Raw genomic sequence first — 24,218 nt, 5'->3', positions numbered from 1 at the left:
TCAGGATATATTTTTTTTTAATCAAAAATGGGTTCTATTATATGTATCTGTTATTTAAAGGGCTGTGAAAACACTTTTAAGTAAGAGCTTCTCCTTATCCTAGACTGCTAGTGGCAACAGTTTTACATTTATAGAGATGATTATTTTACCCCTTTATCATTGTAGAAGGGTTTACCGTTCCTAATCGAAAAGTGTTTTTTTGAAATATGGATTTAATAATATGCTCGGTTCACAGTCATACTTTAATATGTACCTCTATGTTTCCCGGCAATGATGGATTAAGATAGTTGCCACAATTTATATTTTGTTCTCCACATAAAACATCTGAATACGGTTCTACGGCAAGTGATATACAATGGTAATCGCGTGGCCCAGTGTGTGTGCATTGAGCCAACTATATCTCTACTGCTGTTGGACTAAATCCCTCGCTGCCCTTACTCAGCGGAAGGTCAGGCTTTTGTAGTCCATGTAAAATAGAGCATTAATTACAAATACAATATTCGTAATTCAGTTATACCTTTCCCGTAAAAATATTTCTAGATATAAACTGTTTTTAATTGATTTACAATGTGGGCTGATTCCTGTTCTTACTATCTTGTGTAATTATATTAAAATCGCATTTGAGATACCATTTCTGGAAGCCAACTGTGGAATTATATTTACTTAGATACAATCAATAAATGGACAAAAATATTCAGGGGCAAATGCACCACTGTTTTAATGTTTTAATTTAAGGATGTAACATGGATGTATAGATAGACAGAAGGGGGTTTATCCAGAACAAAAATCTTGCAAATGTAAGGGTATTTTTATAACAGAAGGTGACAAAACACTAAAGTTTCAGCTTTCTCTGCACTGGAGAGAATTAATTTGTACAAAGCATATCCCGCCAACCCATGAGACTATCAGACAGCCCATTCCACCTATAACTCTAAAACATGGCTGAAACATTAACGTTCAAAATATGATACATTTCTAGCTCGCAAGTAGGGTCCTCACCCCCTGGAATTAGAAAATGTGTTTTGAAGACAAGGGACAATACATCGATATTGATTCATATTACTAAAAATTCTCTAATTATCCACAACGTTAAATACTTAGTTGCTGGCTTGTCTTTTGGCCTGTGGAAAAGCATTACTTACATAATTCACCTGTATACTGTCCTTGGCTGTTTGGCCCCAAATATCCTACATCAAGGAAATCGATGGCGTTACGCTGGTGGCCTCTCAGCATATCTCCTTTCCTAGGTCCAGTTGACTCTTTCGATGAAACGGTTCCTGAGGAACTGTGCCCTCCAGGTGAAGGGAAACTTGGTTTATTGTATGGCATCAGAACTTCTTCTGCAGGACAAAAAAATATGAATATGATATTTTTAACTAATCTTACTTTTAACAATCTTTTTTTAATCCTACTTGTGCCTCTCTCAACATGATGGCTCCCTCTAGGTACTGCAGTAAATTTTACTTTAGATTAGAGTAGATTAAACAAATATTTTAGTAGCTTGTTAATATAATGCTATGTTGTATTTTACTTATATTACACAATATCAACCAACATCTAGACGACTCTTCTTGATCAGATTTCTATTCTGTAAGAGCAATATATTTTCATTGGCACAAAAATTAGAAAGAAAGTCAGGAAGTTAGCTGTATGCCCTAATTACCCATATCACGAGTGGAAGTACATTATTCCTATTCCAACAGTTAATTTAACACTTTTAACTAAATGCAGCACTAGAATTGTCAAATGCCCAAACCCTTCCAAGAAATAATTATTTAATGACACAAAATCTTTCCATTTGAAATTTTTGCCAGGAACACTTGAAATGCGACACAAAAGTAGCTGCTGATAGGATGTTGCCGAAAAGGCTTCTTAAGTATTTGTTATTTTTATGTGATGTAACTTCAAGAGAAATAATAAAATGACCACTCTACAGAGTGCGTTTAAAGTTTTTCCATGAAGAATAGCATCTAAAATTGTTAAGCCATTTTCAATTTATTGTTAACCTTTTTACTGCTTTCATACTACAAGTATTTTAGGTTAAATTTTTTAATTATGCAAAGATGCACGCATGATGAAGCACTAATACAGTTTCAGCTTCTATACCTGTCTAATTATCTTGATTTTTTGCTCCCATTGATCTTTTACGAAATTGCTGATCTTTAAAATATTACCATTAATTTAAATGTGCACAGTTGATGCGCATTACATATGCTTTTTTTAAATGTGCAATTATAGAAAAAAATAAAAACAGAATTATGGTTAAGATTAAATATACAGACATGGGAATACTTTTCAGCGTGCCATTAAACTCTAATTAGATTTAGATGAAATTATTCGATGATATGACATTAAGGATTGTTTTTTTTTTATCTCAGTGAATACTGTTTCTTAAAGTCCTATGTATTTGTGTGATTTAAGCTTTTCCAATACAATGTACAATTTATCAAAATACAGTTGCATGGTCAGGTTGATATAATCATGTTCATTATCCCTCTATTTTTAGCAAAAAAAGAGGAGTTTTTACTTAAATTGCATTTTTTATACAGGATACAGAGCAAATAGTGGGAGAGAATAGGACTGGCAGGGGTTGTAGTATAAAGATATTAATTGCTGTCCTTTTAACCCAGTACAAGTGCGTGCTCCTCAACACGCATTAGACCATACCGTACATGGGATATCGGTGAGCAAATGTACACAGTTCTGTGTGACCTTGTATGTGGACAAAGTCAAGACCAAGTAAGGTTGGAGGCCTTATAGCAGCTAGAAAGAGTGGCCAGGCCATATGGCCAAATGGCTTCCATAGTCTGTCAATTGATGTACTTTATACTCATCTGTAGCATTAGTCAATAGTGAAATGGCACTTTCTAATGTTTAATAAAACTAAGTTTGATTTTGTTCATAATTAGCTAATCTAAGTTTATATCTTCCCAATAGAACATTTCCTGACCTGATCCAAACGCCTGCTTGTTTTGTCGTTCCGTGGATCCAATCCATTCTTGTGTTTGGCGCTGTCGTTCTAACGATGTTCTAGCATGGCGATCTAATGAGGCCTTTGAGTCATCCATATTTGATGTGTGCCTCTCAAGAGAACTTCCTTTCCTTTCTGTAGGACCTCCACGTTGATGTTGTGGTATTTGCTGTCTCATATTTTGGCAAGGTGGGGGATCCGGTGGTGGCGGAAGATCTGGAAATGTTAAAATATATATAGTTCATTGCAAAGGAAAAATAAAATATGTGCCTGTTGAGACCTTCAACACGGAATACATTTTAACCTGCTTTGGCGCTAAACATAAATTCATTCCTTAAAGGTCAACAGTGTAGATTAATTTCCATGATGCTCGTTCTTAAATCTCTGAACAAATGTAAAAGATTTCAACATTTCAAGCATGTAAGTTATACCTATTGGCTGCTTCTAGCCTCTGGTGGAGATGAGATTTTGTTAATGGCGAGTTAGTTGAAACTCACATCAGCACCTGCTAAAACTTTTTGGCTGGTTATAGGCAACGAGACCTGCAGTCCTAAAAAGTCCATCCATCCTTACAGTTAATAAATAAAATGTTATTTGAAAGCAGGCATACCGTCAGTGATTCCTTCTCTGCGGAGTCCCGGAGGCTGCTCGTTTCTACCTCCCTTATGTTTCTTGGTGGGCCGTTGCCTTTGGCTCTGATTCACAATTGAACTTGTGTTACTGTCAGTAGAAAATGGACTTGCAGGCCGGGGCCTCTGTGAAAAAGAGTGCATTTTCCCTGTATTGGAAAAAAGAAGCAAATCCAATTATTTACTGAATTATTCTCATGAGAGGTGTTCCTAGTCTGGTGAAATTATTTTTAATTGCATGTATAGTATTGCACTGACCACCTACTGTTCCTCAGCAAGGACCTCAGCAGGTGGAAATGTTTTGTGCCTTAAGAAACTGGTGAAAATACAAGGAAGTTTTCTTGTGGGGAAATAAAGAATCTTGAAAAGCGGCATTCTTGAAATGTAATACAATGCCACAAAATGTATCAAAAATATCATAGTGTGTGTATGTTTATGAATATAAAATTAGCGAAATAGCACATATTCAATCATTTAGCAAAGATTTTGAATGCCAAAGCCAAGAGAAGATACAGGTACGTATAGTTTATGGAATGGTAGCAATGAAAGCTTCTAGAATATGTTCTCAGGTTAATTATGATTAGCCTTTGGAAATACAGACGCACAAACAGAGAAACTGATTGATTTTTCAACCAGAAGAAGCCGTTTTATGAAATGTGTGATTGGCCATCCACCTAATGCCATGCATGTTAATCTCAGCTGCGATCGTGAAGAGGAAAGAGAAAGCTCAGAGGAAAGAGAGCCATCCCTCATGCCACAAGCTCCAATCCCGGATCTACAAACCTGCTCTCGATAGGCTAGTTCCATTTAGCGTAAAACCCGCTTTATCAGCTGCTGCAACCAATGATTGTGCAAAGCTGCCGCTTGTAAATATGGAATCATCGGACGAGCTACCTACACTAGATTTATGACTAGAAAATTTACGGTCCTCGTCAGATGCAGAACCCCATCCATTTACCATAGAACCTAAAAATAAACGCAGGGTTCCAATGAGTTTTAAGACATGTATTTTTATTTCAGCATTTCTTTGAAAAGAGTTTAGTCTACTATACATAATTTTAGACATGAAAACCATCATGCAAGAGTTACCTCCTTGTTACTGTACCAACACCGTTAGTTAGTGGTACAGCTTATTCAATTGTGATACGCAGAATAGCTTCACTCATTAAATCTTTCTTTGAAGTTAGGAAACCAATGTAATATTGACATACGGATTAAAACAAAGTTATTTTATGAAATTACTTTCTTTTGTATAACCTACCAGCTGTTACAGTCAATTATCTGTGAGATTCTTAATGCCTGCAGTGAATATTCATGCCCTTCGATATCTATACTGCTAAATGAACGTTGTAGTATTTGTACTGTAGTGCATATTAGTTTATTAGGAGTCAGATGAGGCTAGCCTGCCCGTAAAGAAGACTTTAGTGGCACCGAACCACAAAGTTAGAAAGCTTCTGTGCTGAAGCAGGGTATATTGAATAACAAAAGAGATTTTTAATTTGTATTCCATAATCACTATTTATTTTAGGGCTAGAGACAAAGGCCACGGACAGTCATTAGAGGTACCCTTGGGTCATCGGACATCTTGTGACCTGCACACACATGCAATGTGGCTCCTGATGGTAACAATCGCCGAGGCGCTTAATTCTTTTGCTGCTACCCAATCCATCCATGGACCAAATGCCCCATTTTCACAACAGGCTTTGTTGTTAACAGTATTCACGTAAGGACGTGTCTGTAGTGCATTCACTAAACTGTTGAGTCGTGTTGAGTGGAAACATTTTGATTTCCCACCCTAGCTATGCATAAGGCATAGTTACATCAATGGCATCTCTTGAATGTCATCCCACTCATTTCTCCCTTTACAAATATTTTAAAAAGTATATACCGCTGTGCAATAAACAACCAGTTATACCGGATATGTGATTAGACTGTCAAATTCATGCCATTTTGACTTATTTATTTGTATTTCCAGAACTGGTGTTTACTGGTTTTATTTTTACATCAGAACATTTTTCAGTGTGTTCAAGCTGTTTGAAACTAAATGCAGATAGGACATTAAGAAGTTGCTCAGTAATAAAATACTGTGATAAAGTGGCATCTAGCTGTTTCTCTCTATTATATCTTCAGCACTAAAATTAATTTACGGTCAGTCATCAATTCATTTACATGCCATTTTATGCTAAAGCCATCTTCCGCTGATGAATGTGTATCACTGGATCCATTAAGCAAAAGTCTGTGTTTTAGAATATGACCCCACTAATTGTTGTATTACCATTTTTATGAGATTCGGAAAACCAGCATTTCTCCCCTTGCAAGTCACACTCTTAATTCACAAGCTGTGTTCTCTTTATTAAACACAATCTGCTGAAATATCTGAAGAATTATCCTGCATATTCATTCAATTCATTATTTAATATTTTGGCACCTAATAAATTTCAGGTTTTGTAGGAGATGCAAAATAATTCCAAATCATGTATTCTGTGACCTTAGCCTAGACCTAGGGCATTTTTTTTTATAAATTAAGGGCATTTTAAAGCTACAGAAAAACTGCAGGTGTGGATGGGCCATAGAGTACAGCAGAGAAACGCAGGGATGTGCATACTTTTCACATTGAATGTAGCAATATGACCCACGCGCTTTACATATCTGAGACAAGTTTAGTTCCAGTCCAGCCCTGGATGTGGATTACAGCCCACAAGAAGTACTATCGTTCGGAAAAAGGACAAGGCTAATAAATGTATCCCAGCTCAATCACACTCTTTAGTGTAGTTAAGTAATAAAGGCCAAACAGATTTCTTTTATTTTAAATATTAAAAAGCATTCTAGGTTTACAACTAAAAATAAAAATATATTTAGAACATTCTATAAACGCTAGATCATAATGTTATCATAAACCATATATCTTATTATTTGGCAGGTTTAAAGACATCATTATGTATTTCCTATCCACTAGAATCAAATAGTGGTAGTGGACGCCCTGTATCACTTGATATAAGAGGTTCTGCCGATGGTGTATTTAGCACTGGTGCTGTCCTAAACTTGACCTCACTGTGGAACACCAAGATATGACATCATACCCAGGTGCTCTGAAAGGGCCACAGCGTCTTTTATTGAATACTAGGGGGGTTGTGCCCCGTATACCAATCCTCCATAGTTTAACTTGGCCAGCTGGTAGAGAACTTAGATCTCCCTTTTTTTTTGCCCGACTATGAAATAGTTGATTACAACAAAAATAATTGTATAAATCCTTTTAACTTAACGTGCATTTTTTTCCCTTTTTTTTAGGTCAGTGTATGTTCTGGATGGCACTACAATGTAAACAGGTGTTAAACTAAAAAGCTGGCAGTACTAGATGTTTACTTAAATCTTTAGATCCAGATACATTAAGAATATTAAAGCAAATAACAAGAGAAATAAAATTACTTAAATGGAACACAAGGAGAAATGCAATATAATATGAGTTTTAATAGGGGTTGTGAGATTAAATTTGATAAAGCATTGTATTAGTTAAAGTCCAGGGAAGAATGTAATTTGTGAGACATCAATACTTTTAATGGTTAGGAAAGGAAAACGCAGGTCAATGTAAAACAGGCGGCAGAGAAAAAGTGAATGATATCAAAAGTAAACAGAACCCCGTCATCGCTGGACGGTTCCCTGTTGGGTATGACTGTATCTTCACAGAAAGAGCTCGGATAGGTCTTCCCCTACTTCTCCATATAGAGAGTTGGGAGGGGCGCATCCAGGCCAAGGAGGGCATAGAAAGGTTGGAGAGGTAGGGCGGTGATCTAGTGGTGAGCAAGAATTTTAATGAACAAGACTAAATGCCCTTCCCCGCTTCTAGACCAAGCAATCAGGCACCTTTATTCAGACACAGCACAGTTTTAAAAATGTTAAAAAATATTCATAACATTTTTAAGATATTTTAATCCTCTGTGTTTACTTATTAGGGGGAAAGTTGGAGTTTAAGCTTATTTTTTGATGGGCCAGCACTGGCAGGTTACTCCAACAAGATGGGCGGAGCTGGTCCTATATATTGTATAATGTCAGTTACCATGGTAGCGGGCAGTTATATTGGGCTAGCGGACTCCACTACACTAAAGAAACAGTTTCTCTGTGATCCCTTGTAACAATTGTGGAGGAGATACCCTGGAGTTCCAGCACATATGAAATATGTGGTTGGCTCCTAAGGCCCACTTTGCCAACCAACTATCACATAGGTGGTTGGCACTCAATGGGTTAATAACACATCTTAGCCTATCTAACTTGAACAGCAATATTTATACAGAGCCATTTTGTTGGAAAATATGTTGTTTAGATGATTTATCAGGGATACTCCATTGGCTTACACATTTGTTCCACATTTAGAACTTTTTTTCTGATTTTAACCTTTCACCTGCCAAGGAATGTTTATTTTTAGGGATAATAGTCATTTGCATATTTGGAAGCTATTAAGCTGAAATCATCCATCGTAGTAACTCAAAATTGAAATGGGACAGCCTGTGTGTAGAAGTTTCATTTAGCACAAGGCGTACATTCATGGACCTTGCTTCATTTATGTCACATTCTTCTTTGGTGGCAGCTACAATGTGCTTCCTAACCTGCAGAGCTGAGATAAGGAAACACACTCCTTATGATGTGCACAACATACGGCAGAACACACACTGGGTGGCAATTCTATTATCGTCTCATTGTAAAACATCCGTCTTAAAAGATGAATTCGGTTTTGCAAGATGATGGTGAATCTGAATTATTTGCATAAGTTAAAAAAATTACATTTTTTTCACATTACTGCTTAATTGTGAGTTTAATTAAATGTTTAGTAAATATGTACTATAATTATAATAATTATTATTATTATTTAGACATTAAATGTAAAAAAAAAGGCTTCACAAATGTACCTGTAAGTTATATGATTTAAATGAAGACATGTTGTGGCCAAAAATTATGTCAAAAGGATATTGTTTCCATTGTCTACATATTTTCTCTCCCATTGGTCTTTTTTATCCGCACTTGAGCCCCTTTTCTTCCTCATGCCATTTACCACATATAAAACCACTCTTTCACCCTTACCTATTCAATCTCCTACCTAACCTTTTCACTCTTTCCCTTCCAGTTATTGAGCCACAGAAAGGAGACATCATACAACAAATGCTTCCTAAAGCTTTAGGCACCAATTAAAGGTTCCTGGTCCAAATAAAAGACGTAAAGGGGAAAACCTTGTAATGCTTTTCATCTCCCTCGTAGCCCCTCTCAATGTCCCACTTGCCTGACACCCCTTGATCATTTTTTAAACAGATGCTCATAATTATATATGTATATATTAATTGCTTGCTTAGAAATATTCATAATGCATATGTGTATATATATCTATGAAATGAGACTATTGATCTAATTATACATTCTGAAAGAAAATAGCAATGGTAGGAAAAATCTACAAGCTGTGCTTTGCATGAAAAATTGATTTATGTATTACTTATTGACCATTTCCCATGGTCCTTCTTATGAAATGCCATTAGTTCTAAATTCTAACAGCAGGAGATTTGCTATGGATGTTTAAAATGAATCAATGGTAAGTGCTGGAACAAATGGTAATAATTATCGGAAAGTAGCGTCAAGATATTTGTGTCTCTGCACAAAGCTTTTCAAAGGTTAAATGTGGCAGCCAGAATTACTTCAGTGTCATCATTTCTAAGTCATTAACATGAATAAAGATGTAATGCTGATAATTGCAATGGAATTCCACAATTAGAGCTATTGAGCGGGAGGTGTTTGTGTTATTCAGGGGCATTCACCCCAGCAGTCATTTTGTGAACCGAAATATGTAAATAATGTTGCTCGTGATGGGAAATCGTATTGTTTATCTTCCCACTGGACGTATAGTCCAGTGCTGGAGATGGCTGATTTACCCCATATGTGGTAAGAGGCTCATTACAAAAACTAACCCCCTCCACCCCCTTGATTCTGTGTTCAGGTATGGAGAGTCCTGTGTTCCCAGAAACCGCATCCGTGAAGTCTCTGGGATTAGCCAAGAGTCTCCGGGTAACGCACTGCTTCCCCAGGTCTCTGGGTCAGTTCCTGCATTTAGTCGCGCCCACTCCCTGTCCACCTCTCTTCCGTTCCCCACACACTAAAGATTATTTGGGGCTATTCCTGTCCTTTCACTAAGCTACTCATTTAGTCAGTACATCACAATGGACTCATGTATTGGGCTATGATGCCATAAAATGTTTACCGTGATCCTTAAGCAACTTGCTTAGTGAAAGGGAAACTATAATGATGTAATAAAATGTATTTAGTAAAATGTTAATATTTGACATAATGGGCTATAGAACCATAGGTAAATGTAGAAACTCTTTTGTTCACTACTTGTTAGTATTATATCTCTACAGGGATCTGTGTCAGCTAATGCTCTAGATTGCTATGTGATTAGGTTGGGTTGGGTTCATGCAGCCCTACAGTGTCAGGACCAATTTTAATCCCCTGTCGATGTAAGGTGGTTATTGCATATATATTTTCACTGACTTTCCCGAGTATTCACACATTTTAAATTAATAGCATAAATAACGGTATGGCAATCTATTTGTTCTTTATTTTTAAATAATTTAATTAGTAATAATATATTTTAAAAATAATATCAAATAAATCAATAATAATGCCACTTATTTTAATAACAAGAGCAATTTTGGTTGATAAATAAGAAAACTATTTCAAAATCTGTTTGAAATAAGAATGTAACATTTCTCAGCCTTAATTCCCAATAGGGTGATCTGTTTGTTAAAACTTTCTCTTTCAAGTCTTTGCAATTCTTTTAATTAGAATTTTTGTGTGTTCTTGCCTTTCTTTGAAGAAAATCAAATGTTATTTTCAAAAAGGTCATTAAATAGTTGATTGAAATAAATAAATAATGCCTTCTCAGAACTGAAACTCCTGTCAAGATCAAAACGCCCTGATAAACTAGTTCCTTTTAATTGTGACCATATAATAAGTATATGATATCAATAATATACCAATATCTTAATTATATAATATAAACAATTGTATGATTACCTGTCACTGAGCTGTCCAAGTTGTCCATACTTGAGCCTGGAGTGTGTTCTAAGCCTCGATGGGGCCTTTTAATTTCTTCTTCAATATCATCTTCTTCGTTATCATTGACTTCTTTTTCTAAGTCTGAAATGAATGCTCCAGAAACATATCCCATTGGTGGAACCGGAGCTAGAGGAGGCTGGTTATTGGCCTGCAAATGCCTAAAAAGAGAGAAATAAAAATATGCTTGAAAACAAAAGGAATTTAATTTACGGTTTTCATATAACCCTTGGCTATGTCAAAATGAATTTACTGTCAAGAAAATTATTGGGTTCATATAAATTGGTTGGATTGACATGCTATTATTTATTTATAAGCAAATATTTTAGTTTCATATACAATGCAATTTTTAGCCCATGATTAAATTATGAATTGTAATGATTTTTCTGGTGTTTTGTATGATGGTGGAGGCTTATTATTTAAATATTTTTAATATTTTATAAACTAGGATGTGTAAAATGGAAACACAGATAATGGATAATAATAATAATAATTGTACTGGCAATGTCATAAAGAGATAATTCCTATAATGCTTGACAGATGCATGGCGATACAGGACATGTAGGTTTTAAATATTTTTTTTATTTTTAAGAATAAGGGGTCATGGTGAATTTTATTCCTAAAAAAAGCTGTTTTTGGACATTTTTTCTATTTTAATGTTTTATTGACGCATGGAAGATAAGAATCTAAAAATATGCCATTCCTTTACCAAGTGATTGTTGAATCACACTAAAAATAAAAACACATTTAGCATCTGCCTAGTATAATTCTTATATTTCATTAGTCATTTATAATAAATTGCTTCCTTAGTAGGAAACCGGTATCTGGTATTTTTGGCTCATTTATTTTTAAAGCTTATGTTTTCGCATAAAAAGACAACATTTATTTTAGATTAAAGATTAAATTACTTATTTTACACTGTTTGATAGTATGAAGTAGACAGGCATTCAGGAAACCATTCTAATGTTAACATTAATTTATTACGTAGCGTACAGTACTTTGTAACATCATCAGGGTGCAAGACAGGACCCTGATCAACTCAAGAGTGACTACTGGCAATTCAAAGTTAAATTGAGTTATAATATACATATTTTACTTTTGATTAGAAACGTTAACTTGCAATCAAATTTCAGCAGTCTTTAAACCCAAATGACCATGTCATGCTTTCTGTAACACGTACCAAGACTGTTTTGCAATATCGAACTGGTAGGCTCTTGTTAACTCATCAAAGTGAGCCTGAAGCATGGGCTGCATTTCTTCCCGTGGTGATGGTGTTAGCGTTGCCGTGGACTGTTGCCCAAATGAGATTGCAGGAGAAGAAGCCACCCCACGGACCGGTGGTGTCGGAACCCTGTCGTCATCTTCTTCTAACTCATCGTCGGAACCTTGGTGTAAGTATGTCTGGACGGGTAATGGTGGGCACCATCCATCACTGTCATACCTTTTAAAAATACATTAAATATTTACTTACATCTCTAAAAATGAATAAATACAAATATTTACCTTTATTTATCCGGAGAAAATAAAAAAAAATATATGCCAGCATTATCCTGTTACATAACTTTTTTTTATCATTATATTAAAACATTTTATAAATAATTTAAAGAGCATTAAAGAATATTCCTCTACGAGTCGACACCTTCCTCAAATATTAGTTATAATATAAATTACTGTTCATTGCAAAATTGACCTAATTATATCAACAAACATCAGAAAAAATGCAAATCCCATTTTTAAAGTCTCATTTATTCATCAGTGAATCGGCTACTCTTTGAAATTATAGTTCTCATCGCGGCTCCCACAGTTTAGCAGAAGTCAGCATTGACATTAAATATTAAAGAAGTACAACTAAAACACGGTGGGAATAAATGACTTCAAACTGTGTTCACAGAACCACCCACGGTAGTTTAACTGTAACCTTCCGACCCATTTTTCACATGTTCTTAATAAAGAGATGCAGCTCCTTCCACAATACGGTCTTATAATTATTCTTATTCACTTTTATAATTATACCCACTTTAATACACGCAGCTTCCATTAATTTAACCATCTAATTGTTTTGCTAGCGTACTCTTTTGGTTTATGTAGAGAAAGCGATTCTGGTTTGAAAAGTGGTTTTATCGCCATAGCATTTAAAGGACTGATCCAATCAGCAGCCACGTTCCATTGCCATAGCGACAAGATTGCTTTTCATGAGCTCACTTACTTTTGGGAGAAAGTACGGAGCTTTCTGGCCAACCAAAGAGAGATACAAAGTGATTGGAAGAAAATACCGTATTTATCGGCGTATAACACGCACTGGTGTATAACACGCACCCCCATTTTTGAACAAAAAAACTGAACAAAAAAAACTCCATCAGAATCACTGCTATCTGGGAAACCACACACACACAGTAAGACACACACACACTCAGACACACACACCCTAACCCCCCTTCTCAGGATCTCCCCTCTCTCTCCCTAACCCCACCCCGGTCACTTACCTTCAACTCCTGTGTTGGAAGCATGAGGCGTTTGTCTCGGGTGCCGGCGCTCACTGCTGAGCGCTGGCACCCGAGACAAACGCCTCACGCTTCCAACACAAGAGTTGAAGCGCTGAGGCAGGCGGCGGCGGCGGCGGCAGGCGGCAGAGGCTGGAGGCAGGCGGCAGGCGGCGGAGGCTGGAGGCTGGAGGCGGCGGAGGCTGGAGGCTGGAGGCGGCGGAGGCTGGAGGCTGGCGGCAGGCGGCTGGCGGCAGGCGGCAGGCGGCGGAGGCTGGCGGCAGGCGGCAGAGGCAGGCGGCAGAGGCTGGCGGCAGGCGGCGGCGGCAGGCGGCGGCGGCAGGCGGCGGCGGCTGAGGCAGGCGGCGGCGGCGGCCGCCAGCAGAGGAGTCCTGGATTTCTGTCAGTCAGGGGGGCCCGAGAGTTGCCGAGCGGTCGTCTTCAGCAACCGCTCGGCACCCCTTGGGCCCCCCCTGACTGGCAGAACTCCAGGGCCCGGTCGCAGTTGCGACCCCGGTAGTTCCGCCACTGGCTCTAGGATTTATCGGCGTATAACACGCAGGTAGGATTTCAGCTTCAAATTTTAGTTAAAAAAGTGCGTGTTATACGCCGATAAATACGGTAAGTGTGTAAGAAAAGCTATGAAAGGACCCACAGGAAGTTTATAGCATCATATATGATGTCATCAAGAAGTACGGTGTCTCAAAGGATTTGTTGTCATCATGCCACCATTAAACACTTGCTTTCATTATATAATGATACCGATGGTGTGTTTTAAGGTGGTCCACAACATACCCTTAAAAAGGATTTTCCTTGCGCTTCATTTTCCACCGCTATAGTATAATAAACAATTAGATACAACGATAACAAAAAATAGTTGACAGTGAAAGATGAGAAGGACGTCGGAGCGTTGCCCTCTATAATTTCTTCAATGTATAACTATTTCTGATCAATTCAAATGTCACAATCTATTTTATGACACTTCTAAAATGGTAACTTCAGAGCCCATTACCATGTTTTCTATTTTTATTAAGCCATGAAATTACTAGGTTATTGCTTCCTTTCTGTAGTTTTGATTATTCTATTCATCCTGGCAAATGAATTCTGACACATCCATCTCCATTTTCTTTAAACCAGAGAACTAGCGTTTGACATTTCGTCACTGCGCGTACACAAATGAACATTTAAATCAGCGCTTTGATTCCGAATAACAATAAATTCACTGCATTGCCTTTTTTTTTCATCAAATCATTACTGTAGACAACAGTTTGTCTATCTTGTCTGCCAAAGTCAATTTCTTCGACAATACATCCCAATTAGTCTTGCAAATTCACTTGCCAGCAAAACTATTCCTTGTTAAGCAGCCATTAAGCATTATCACATTTTCAAATTCTTACCAATCGCTCTACGTTCCCTTTAAAATACAGACACCAATATGCAAGCGATTTATAGCACTCAACAGAAAGTTAGCGTTCATTATATTTATTGGAAATGGCGCTATATTTTACATTGCTTGGGCTTTCTTTACGTCTGTGCGAAGGCTTGGCGATAACCCTCAATGCACAATTTCAATGTTGTGCTACGAAACACAAAAACATAACGTTTAATGGCAAATAAGAACCTTTCTTTAGTCTCCCTTTTGCTCCTTATGTAAAGACGTAAACCTTAATCAGTCCTTGGTCTCGCTGAATGCTTAAATCCCCTCGCTGGATTAGCCTCTACGACTTCTGCTGGGAGGCTGTTCCACTTATCCATCACTCTACCAGTAAACTTAAACTTTACCCTGCATAACATCTAAACCTCTGACCCTCTAGGTTTAAATTCTAACCTTTTGTTCTACCATTTATTTATTTTTTAAACAAACTTCCCTCCTGTTCTTCGTCCCTTTAAATATTTAAATGTTTCTATTCTATCTTCTCTCTCTCCTTTCCTCCAAGCTATACATTAAGATCCCAGGGTATTTATTTTTTATCCTGCTAACCATTCACCATTTTAGTCACCCTCCTCTCAAAATGTCAATATCCTTCTGGAGATGGCATTCTAAGAATTGTAGCGGCGGTCTCACCAGAGATCTATAAAGTAGCGGAACCACTCCTCGCTTCCCGCTGCTTACTGCTGCCTCTAGCCATACAGCCAAGCAGCATACACAGAATATTTAGAGTAATAGGATTTCATGATAAACTTTTAGTTACTTTCATGAAACACTCATTCGGGAATCAGCTTCCAGAATACTGGCTCTTTTTTTTCATACAATATGCTGTAAAATGTTTACCTTATACACAATCTGGATATTAGAACGCACAATTTTGTCCCAATAAGGCATTTCATATACAGAGTCAATGTTTAACTGGTTTCCTTTCTCCCAGCTAGAATCTAAATCAAGCCCCACTTGTGTCTTGCAATGAAAAATAAGCCTGAAGTACATTGTAAGGTACTTTTTGTAACAGACGTATTGATTGATGTGTCCCCTCGCAGCACAGTATGGCTTACCCTCCTTCCTGGTGATCTAACCCATAGTGTTCTATTTCAGTGCCTGGCAGCGGCTGGATAGGCGGCGGTGGGAGAGGAACGTTTGCCCAGTTGGATCCATTATTTTTCTGACCCTTGGTGCTATTTTTATTTTTCTTCTTTTTTCCACCTTTTCCACCTATAATAAAATACGTATTGTTCAGGATGTTGAATTTTAAAAATACCATATATGATAAAATTTGTGTAATTAATTTTCTTAATAAATCATTGAAAAACTTTTTTTCAGAAGAAAAAAATATTTAAAGCAAGCTTTATATCACAACACCATTAACTCAGTACTAATATATTATATTAACCGCAGATATAGCAAACATTTTATTTCAGAAGATGTATTTGCCCCTACTGCATGGATTATTTTTGTTATGCGAGCCAAGCAAAATGTACTGGTCATTAGTGGCCTGACACATTTCACAAAGTATAGACTAACTGTTTGTACACCCAGTAGCCAAATAAACCACAATAGAGCTGCATAACCCACATGTCTAACAATTTGTATGAAGAACGGCTATTTTGTAACTCTGAATAAGGATCATGATCTCATCAAGGATCATGGAAGTTGCAGTTTTTACTTTTAATAATTTACTGGTGCGAAAAATAATTTTCTTGCATAATTTGCAATTTTTACACTGGGTCATTGTGTATTATGGCTAAAAGATCTAAAAGATCTATTAGAATATTGCGTGTCAAAAATCGAATGGTTTATCACCAGCAGCAAGAAGATTTTCTTGTATCCTATGAAAAATATCAATTTTAAACTGACCCTACAAATACTTTTTAGACAATTTTCATTTTTGATGAAGGTAAAGCCATGTTAGCCACAAAAAGAGTAGCTCTGGTAAAGATGATACATTTATTGGCCAGCTGAGGTATAAAAGATAGCAGGTTCCCGAGGTATCTATATTCCGAGGTCTCTTCTTCATGCATATTATAGTTTAAAGTGCCTGAAGAAGAGATGTAGTATAGTATCGAGAACTTTAACACCCCAAACGGCTCATGTCAATAAAAGTAACAAAGATGTACAATCATTACGGGATAAAAGACAACACTTCATGCGATGTTTGGGTAAAGCAGACACACAGATACATCTTTCAGTTAGCCTTAAACGGAGCATGATATAGAGCTCCTGTTGCGCACAGTAGACCGACCTGAGAGGCTGCCACTTCTCTCTGAGCTGTTGTGTGAGCTGGTGGTGCTGAAATCCTGTGACTGGTTGTGTGGCATTCTATTTGATACTCCCTCAGCCATTCGATAGTCGGGTATGTAAAGTAAGGCTAAGGGTTAAAGGGCAAAGGTCACAGTGGCATTATGTGATTAGTAAACAGCAGAAGCTCATGCACCACATGCAATTAGCAACCAAAGCAGAGGTGGTGAGGAGGAGAAACATCACACGCATGGTGTTACAATGGAATTTGGAGGGGGGGGACTTGGTATTTAAACATGATAGTAACAATAGCACATATACGGATATAAACCAGTAAGGGAACGTGATTACATGCAATATCTCAATTAGTCAATGTTAAAGGCAAACTAGATTTTGCTGACTGTTTACCGAATCCTAACTTCATGCACACAAATAGTCCTCAATTTATGGGTCTTGACTCACCGTTGGTGCCTTTGCCTTGGTCTGGAAGACAATAACCTATCCCGGTGAGGTCCGATTTCTGCTGAGCAGGAGGTTTCCACTGCTGATCAGGTAAGTCCACGGCAAGCTCATGAATGCTGTTGGAATGCAGAATCTGGGTAGTAGCATACGGCGTGGTTTGGGTCATTTGTCCTGGGCAGTTAAAGCTGGATTTGGTGGTGAAATCAATACTGCTGTAAATCGCTCCATCCGAAAGCATCGTAGCCGTTTTGTCTCCTTGGCCTGGCACGGCTGGCATCACATCTGCGTTAAACATAGGGGAATGAAACAAACCAGTGATGCACGGGATGCCGGGACTATCAAGGTTTAGGATGAAAAATAAATGTGTCAGTCAGTACATTTGAATTTCGGCTGAGAGAGTCTGTGAACCAACGGAGGGAAGATGATATACAACAGTCGCCTTACTATCAGCATGGGTGACAGGCCAACCACTTGTCCTTCACGTCTCACTGCCTAAAACCATCCCTTTTTTTCTCGATACCTTCATGTCAGCAAGTCGAATTTAGAATATTTCAAAACAGAAGAACCTTTTTTTTTTTTTTTCACACTTCATTTTATGTCAAGCTGTCTGGTGTATTGACAAATAACAAGGAAACGAATCCACAAATCTTGGGAAAGCCTCCTCTTCCATGAAAACAATGAGAAATTGCTCAATGGGTACAACTGAAATACTAAATCATCCTGATCTACGGGAACCATTCTTCAATCATCTTCTGTGATTTCATCCCAGAATCTTTGCGAAATGTATATATATATATATATATATATATTAAGAGCAAGCAAAGATTGCATGTAGATAAGGAAATGCAAAATAAGACGTATTCTATTTTTATATGCCTTTTCATACCTGGACAACAAGATCTATATAATGAGTAATCACAATTCTACAGCTGGGAACAAATTAATGTCCTTGAACAGTAATGATGTTTGTAAAGACAATAGTCATTCTATAGAATATTGGGTAGTCAAAGAAAATAGAATCAGATTCCATAAATAATTTATTTAATGATTTCCACAATTGGTGGTGCAATACAGCCGCTGGTACATTTAATTTATCATTATTATAAATCAGTTATTAAGAATTAATAATGTCATTCAATTTTTATAATAAATGGAGCAGCCAAATGCCCCGCACAGTGTTTCTACGCGGAAATAAATTGTTTGCCCGCTTAGAGGAACATGGCAGAATAACTGCAGCAAATTGTCAGTGATTTCAGTAGGATGAGAATTGATATCTTTTTATCTTTTTAGTATAACTGTCCTGTTAATTAAACCACTATTAATAACATTTCAAAAAATCGATTATCACAACCCATTTTGTAACCCCAGGTAAATATTAGCATTCTGGTTAAAATTATAGACCTTAGCATTTTAAACCTTCATTTAACTACTTAACCAGCTAAGATCTACCCAACGTTAAATGTTCTTCTCATGCAAAGAAAGAATTACACTTTCGGTTTACCTGTACGGCATGATAAAAAGTCTGAAATGGAATTATTGACGTGCACTGACACCGTTCAGACAGCACTAACCTCCACAGCCGAAATTAACAAGATCATTCGGTCCATTGTTACTGTTATTTACAGGCATGCTGGATGCAGGCCAGGAGTCCGCAAGCCAAGGATAGCTAGAGTCACCAGCATTTAAAAGTCCAGGACGACTATATAAACAAAAAAACAAAAAAATGGGGGAAAGAGTTATTGTTAATCAGTAAATGTGTACCTGTATAATGCTGTAAGGCTGAAAAATGTATATGCAAATACGTTTGAGCCGATCCTATGCTATGACTATCATGAATCTGAATGATGTATTCTGCCTGTAAAAGGGAGTAAGCTATCAGCCCAGAAAGGGAACCTTCCACAGGTCTACATGATAAATGACCACCTCGGGAGATAATCCTTCAAAATGACTGCTCTGAAACAGTCATTTCCAGGACTTTAAGCTACTTTTTTCAACACCTTTCACATTCCGATAGAACGCTTGTCACCCACGAACTGATTTTCTGTTTCAGTGTTTTGTATTTTAAGACAAGAGGGGTCGTAACGTTGTTACGGTTCCGAAAATGAGCTACATTGTATCCTCTTTAAACCTTCCATCGAGCTCTTGTTGCGATGTACTTTACACAATGTACATCTACAGCTCATCAGAGAAGCTTGGTGCAGAATACAAAAGCTTGTTTGGTGATGGGTGACTCCGCTCAGGGCACAATCACTCAATGATGTCCTAAACAAATGGCAAATATGTCATCAGTCAGACCACACACACCGCAACCACAGGAAAAACCTACACATATGATCTAACCAGTGGGATGCAGCTGATCTCCTTAGAAAACTGTTATAACGGTTCATTCATGACTCCACATTTAGAACTTTGCCTGAGAATTGTTCTTGGATATGTCCCTTTGTGGAAAAGCTCTGCCCTGACATAAGATTCCATGTAGATATTGTACTACTGTCCCAGATACTAATGTCTTAAAGAGAGCTGTTTGGGGTTGAAACTCTGTATCAGCAGAATAAAGGAAAATTAGAAAAGCTAGTGAGATGGCTGCAGCCTACAATCATTTTGGTTAGACTCTGGTCAGATGTCACCACATCCCAAACAATCCCAATCAGACATTCCTCCTATTGCCTTAATCTAGGAAATCTGACACCCCCGTGCATTGCATGACTAAAGCTGTTACCTTTTTAGAACACAGAGGACCCCAAGCAAATATTACTCACTCCATTTTTATATTACAATACATCAATCGCTCCCTTATATTCTCCGATTGTGTCTGAGTTGGCATCAACACTTCATCACTTCAACCTGTTAATACTAGTAATTAGTAACTAATCTCTGTCTTATTTTATCATTCTCTATTCCTCCTCCACCCGAACAGAAGACCACGATGCAGACCATGATGCAGGGAGTTTCAGATGAGGGTCATATTAGTAATACAATGTGGGAAGAGACAAAGGGAATGTTAGGGTCTGCCTTTTAATACAAGAGAAGGGCTTATGGCAATAATGCCTGACCAGTGTCTACATGGTTATAACAACAGAGAAGGGTGTCAGGGGAAATCTGTGACCTTTAACTACTAGAGAAATACAACTGAATACGCTGAATAGGCAGAATGCCTGATCGGGGGCTGCTTTATCCATGGATATGCCCAGGAAATAATGTTTAATTGGGGAATTTTTGATTAACTCAAGAAAAGGGGTGACAGGGATAGCAAGCAGGCTTTGCTGTGTTATTACTCAGAAAGCCATGGTAGGGAAAGGGGATCATCTAATCGACTAATATGTCAATATGAAATCAAAGAAGGAGCTAACAGGAGGAATCAAGGCCTGATTAAATGTCAGATTATTAGAAATGATAGGAAATAGGGTAAGAAGTGTTCACTTTTAAGCTGTATATAATAATACAAGGGAGGTTTTACTAAAGCAGGGGTTTGATCTGCAGAAATGGGGTACGGACTCAGTAGGGTCATACAAAAGGTGGCAACCCAGTTCCTTAGGGGCAATCAGGCAAAGCTTGCAGTTAGTAGACATAAGTGTCTGTCCCTGCACTCAGGTGAGAGACATCAGTGTCTGTCCCGGCACTCGGGTGAGAGGCATCAATGTCTGTCCCTGCACTCGGGTGAGAGACATCAGTGTCTGTCCCTGCACTCGGGTGAGAGACATCAGTGTCTGTCCCTGTACTCGGGTGAGAGACATCAGTGACTGTCCCTGCACCCGGGTGAGAGACATCAGTGACTGTCCCTGCACTCGGGTGAGAGACATCAGTGTCTGTCCCTGCACCCGGGTGAGAGACATCAGTGTCTGTCCCTGCACTCGGGTGAGAGGCATCAGTGTCTGTCCCTGCACTCGGGTAAGAGACATCAGTGACTGCCCCTGCACTCAGATGAGAGACATCAGTGACTGTCCCTGCACCAGAGACTTTCTTGTATATGAGACATTAAAGTGAAAATTATAAGACAAGCTTACACAATACTGAGTGACCTGGTATGTGTTGCCCTAGAAAATTGGACCACGCTAGTGGTTGTAAATTCTGTAGCATCAGGCTCTGTACAAAGCATATAAAAGTTACACATAGAATATACAAAGCTTTATGTCATAATCTTAAGAACTAGTACATAAATCAGACTTCCTCTATTATACAACACCTGAAGTGTTTTCACTAGTCAAGGTCATCTTCTCTTCCACTCTACTTAAAATGTAATAATAATAATAATAATATAACACACTGAAGTGTACCATTGCATTATCTATCTGGGTGATTGAAATAGTAATATGCTTTTCAATTTCTTTCACATGTTTTTCGCGAGTATAATAAGAGAGGGAAATTATTTTGTACACATGCACTCTTTTTAAAATCAAAAGGAGCATTAATAATCATTGCCGCCTTCCAATAAACCCTTCCTATTTCAATTCCTAAGAGAAACACGCGTTTCCAAGGCAACAGCAATAAAATACAGACACTTGTCTCGCAACATCCAGTCGCTCTCATTAGGCCTAATCTCCTTTTGCTAAAATATTGATTAAATAAGAGATTGCAAGTTATAACCAAGGCCTAATTGCAATCTCTATATTGGCAAAGAAAATGTAAATGAGGATATATAGCTGCGTTATCAAGTTTTATCAGTTTCAATTGAGTAACCAAAGTAGTGGAATCCAGTAGCATCAATCTACAGCCTATCCATCATCCATGAATCATTTATTCTGTGATCGATTATGTGTAATTGTCTACTCACAGCAATTTAGAATGAACCAATAAGCAGTTTTAAACAACAGAGACTTAATTTGCTAATATCTAATTAATGTAATAAACAAATCAGTTAACAAATGAACACGTTGATGGCGATGTTTATTTTTATTTATTTCCTTTTTTTTCCTTTCCGGGGTGTCAGGGAGATGTACAGCATCTGGCCTTGATCCCTCTAAAGCATATGCCGGAAAGATCGTTAAACCCACTGAAGTCCGCCTCGGATACTCAATGCAATTGACTTGTCTTCACTCGTTATCCTTGAGCTTTATTGTAACCTCCAAACTAAAGCACAGGCCATGGACACCAGAATAGCATCTCGTAATTTTCCAACTTACCTCCCGTTGCTCATTAGGCCCCCATCTCCTCTTTGGAATGTTACTGTACATCACATGCAACAAAAGAGAACAAGATCTTTATCGGAACACATTCTTAATTGTATCTTTGATAATATTGTTTAATATGTGTCATTTATCAATCAAGTAGCAATTTCTCAGGAACACTTAAGATAAAATGCAATAAAGAATTAGTTTGTGCTTACGCATTAAACATGAAAAAATGTATGTACTCAATAGACTGCTGACTGGCTATGCTTCAAAACATGTCACAAACATACATATACACAGAGAGAGAAGGGAAGGGGGGAGCAAAAAGAACGAAGGTGGGAGTAAGAAAAAAGAGAGGCAAAAAGAGAGGACATAACAAAGAGATAGAGAGAAGATAAAATAAAAAAGGGAATGAAAGAAAAAGAACAAAAGAGGATGAGAGACCAAAGAGAAAAAGAGGATGGCAGAGCGAGAAGGGGCTACACAAAAAGAGGTGGAAAAATGAGTATACGATATAGAAAACACAATAAATGGATAGATAATAGAAGTAGATAGATAAATAGATAGATTGATGATAGATGGCTAGATAGATAGATAGATAGATAGATAGATAGATAGATAGATAGATAGATAGATAGATAATAGAAGTAGATAGATAAATAGATAGATTGATGATAGATAGATAGATAGATAGATAGATAGATAGATAGATAGATAGATAGATAGATAATAGCAGTAAATAGATAGATGCATAGATAGATAGATAGAGAGATAGATAGATAATAGCAGTAGATAGATAAATAGATAGATTGATGATAGATGGATAGATAGATAGATAGATAGATAGATAGATAGATAGATGGATAGATAAATATATATAATAGCAGTAGATCGATAGATGGATAGATCGATGGATAGATAGATAGATAGGCAGAAAGACAGACAGATAGATAATATATAGATAGATGAGAGATAGAGAGATAGAGAGATATATAGAGATAGATAGATAGATAGATAGGTAGATAGATAGATAGATAGATAGATAGATAGATAGATAGATAGATAGATAGATAGATAGAGAGATAGAGAGATACATAGAGATAGATAGATAGATAGATAGATAGATGATAGATAGAGAGATAGATAGATAGATAGATAGATAGATAGATAGATAGATAGATAGATAGATAGATAGATAGATATGTAGAAAGATAAACTGATAGACTAGCTGCTAGGTCCACCTTGCAGGTGCAGTATTTCCTAAATAAAGAAAGAGCTGTTCAGATTTGTGTGGCATGCGCGGCTTTCGGCATCATGTCAGCAATACTCTTAAGCTACATGGAATGCCAACGGGGTCAGTTCATTAAAATGCGAGGCATTCTTGTAAAAGTTAGAAAAGAAGATTAAAAATAGAATAATGAAATCTATAGAGTTTCTGACTGAATGAGCACCTGAAGCTAAACATTTTAATTCTAGTCAGTAAGTATTTAATCGATACGGGGCCGACCTGTCAGGATTCATTGCAATTCAGATAGCTGGCCTTCCTCGACAGCACCTCTCTGCTGTCAAGCGGCTGGGAAATTGGGGACTTAACATGGCGGTTTACTACAACTCTCATGATGCCGAGCCAACATCTTTGAAAACCTCAACAGCCCAGCAAAATACATGAGAGATTCATAGCAGATGGTGATGTTTTATAACATTAGTTTCATTATGCTATTAAAAAATCGTGAGCTTTAACTACTTAAGGGAAACGGCAAATGAAGCATAATGTTAATAATATACACTTCTAACAGTGTTATGTCTATT

General features: G+C 37.4%; 1 protein-coding gene across 2 annotated transcripts in view; it reads right to left on the bottom strand.

Annotated features, from left to right (window-relative positions):
- ROBO2 (roundabout guidance receptor 2) overlaps positions 1-24,218 on the bottom strand; it is a 422,548-nt gene that overhangs the window by 2,713 nt on the left and 395,617 nt on the right. Inside the window, exons 20-30 of one of the 2 annotated variants that reach the window (XM_053456882.1) lie at positions 22,422-22,464; positions 18,873-19,000; positions 17,302-17,583; positions 16,844-16,969; positions 15,660-15,816; positions 11,870-12,130; positions 10,651-10,850; positions 4,384-4,566; positions 3,582-3,749; positions 2,951-3,187; positions 1,152-1,340 (exon numbers count right to left, since the gene is read on the bottom strand). In XM_053456882.1, the coding sequence (XP_053312857.1) occupies positions 1,152-1,340; positions 2,951-3,187; positions 3,582-3,749; positions 4,384-4,566; positions 10,651-10,850; positions 11,870-12,130; positions 15,660-15,816; positions 16,844-16,969; positions 17,302-17,583; positions 18,873-19,000; positions 22,422-22,464 (1,974 nt within the window). Of the gene's footprint in view, positions 1-1,142; positions 1,341-2,950; positions 3,188-3,581; positions 3,750-4,383; positions 4,567-10,650; positions 10,851-11,869; positions 12,131-15,659; positions 15,817-16,843; positions 16,970-17,301; positions 17,584-18,872; positions 19,001-22,421; positions 22,465-24,218 lie in introns of both variants that reach the window. The other variant, XM_053456883.1, reaches the window with a different exon arrangement.

The sequence above is a fragment of the Spea bombifrons genome, chromosome 2 (genome assembly GCF_027358695.1).
Source record: "Spea bombifrons isolate aSpeBom1 chromosome 2, aSpeBom1.2.pri, whole genome shotgun sequence".
Classification (NCBI taxonomy): Eukaryota; Metazoa; Chordata; class Amphibia; order Anura; family Pelobatidae; genus Spea; species Spea bombifrons.
The sequence above is the reverse complement of the archived record's forward strand: the minus strand, read 5'-3'. Positions and strand labels throughout refer to the sequence as shown.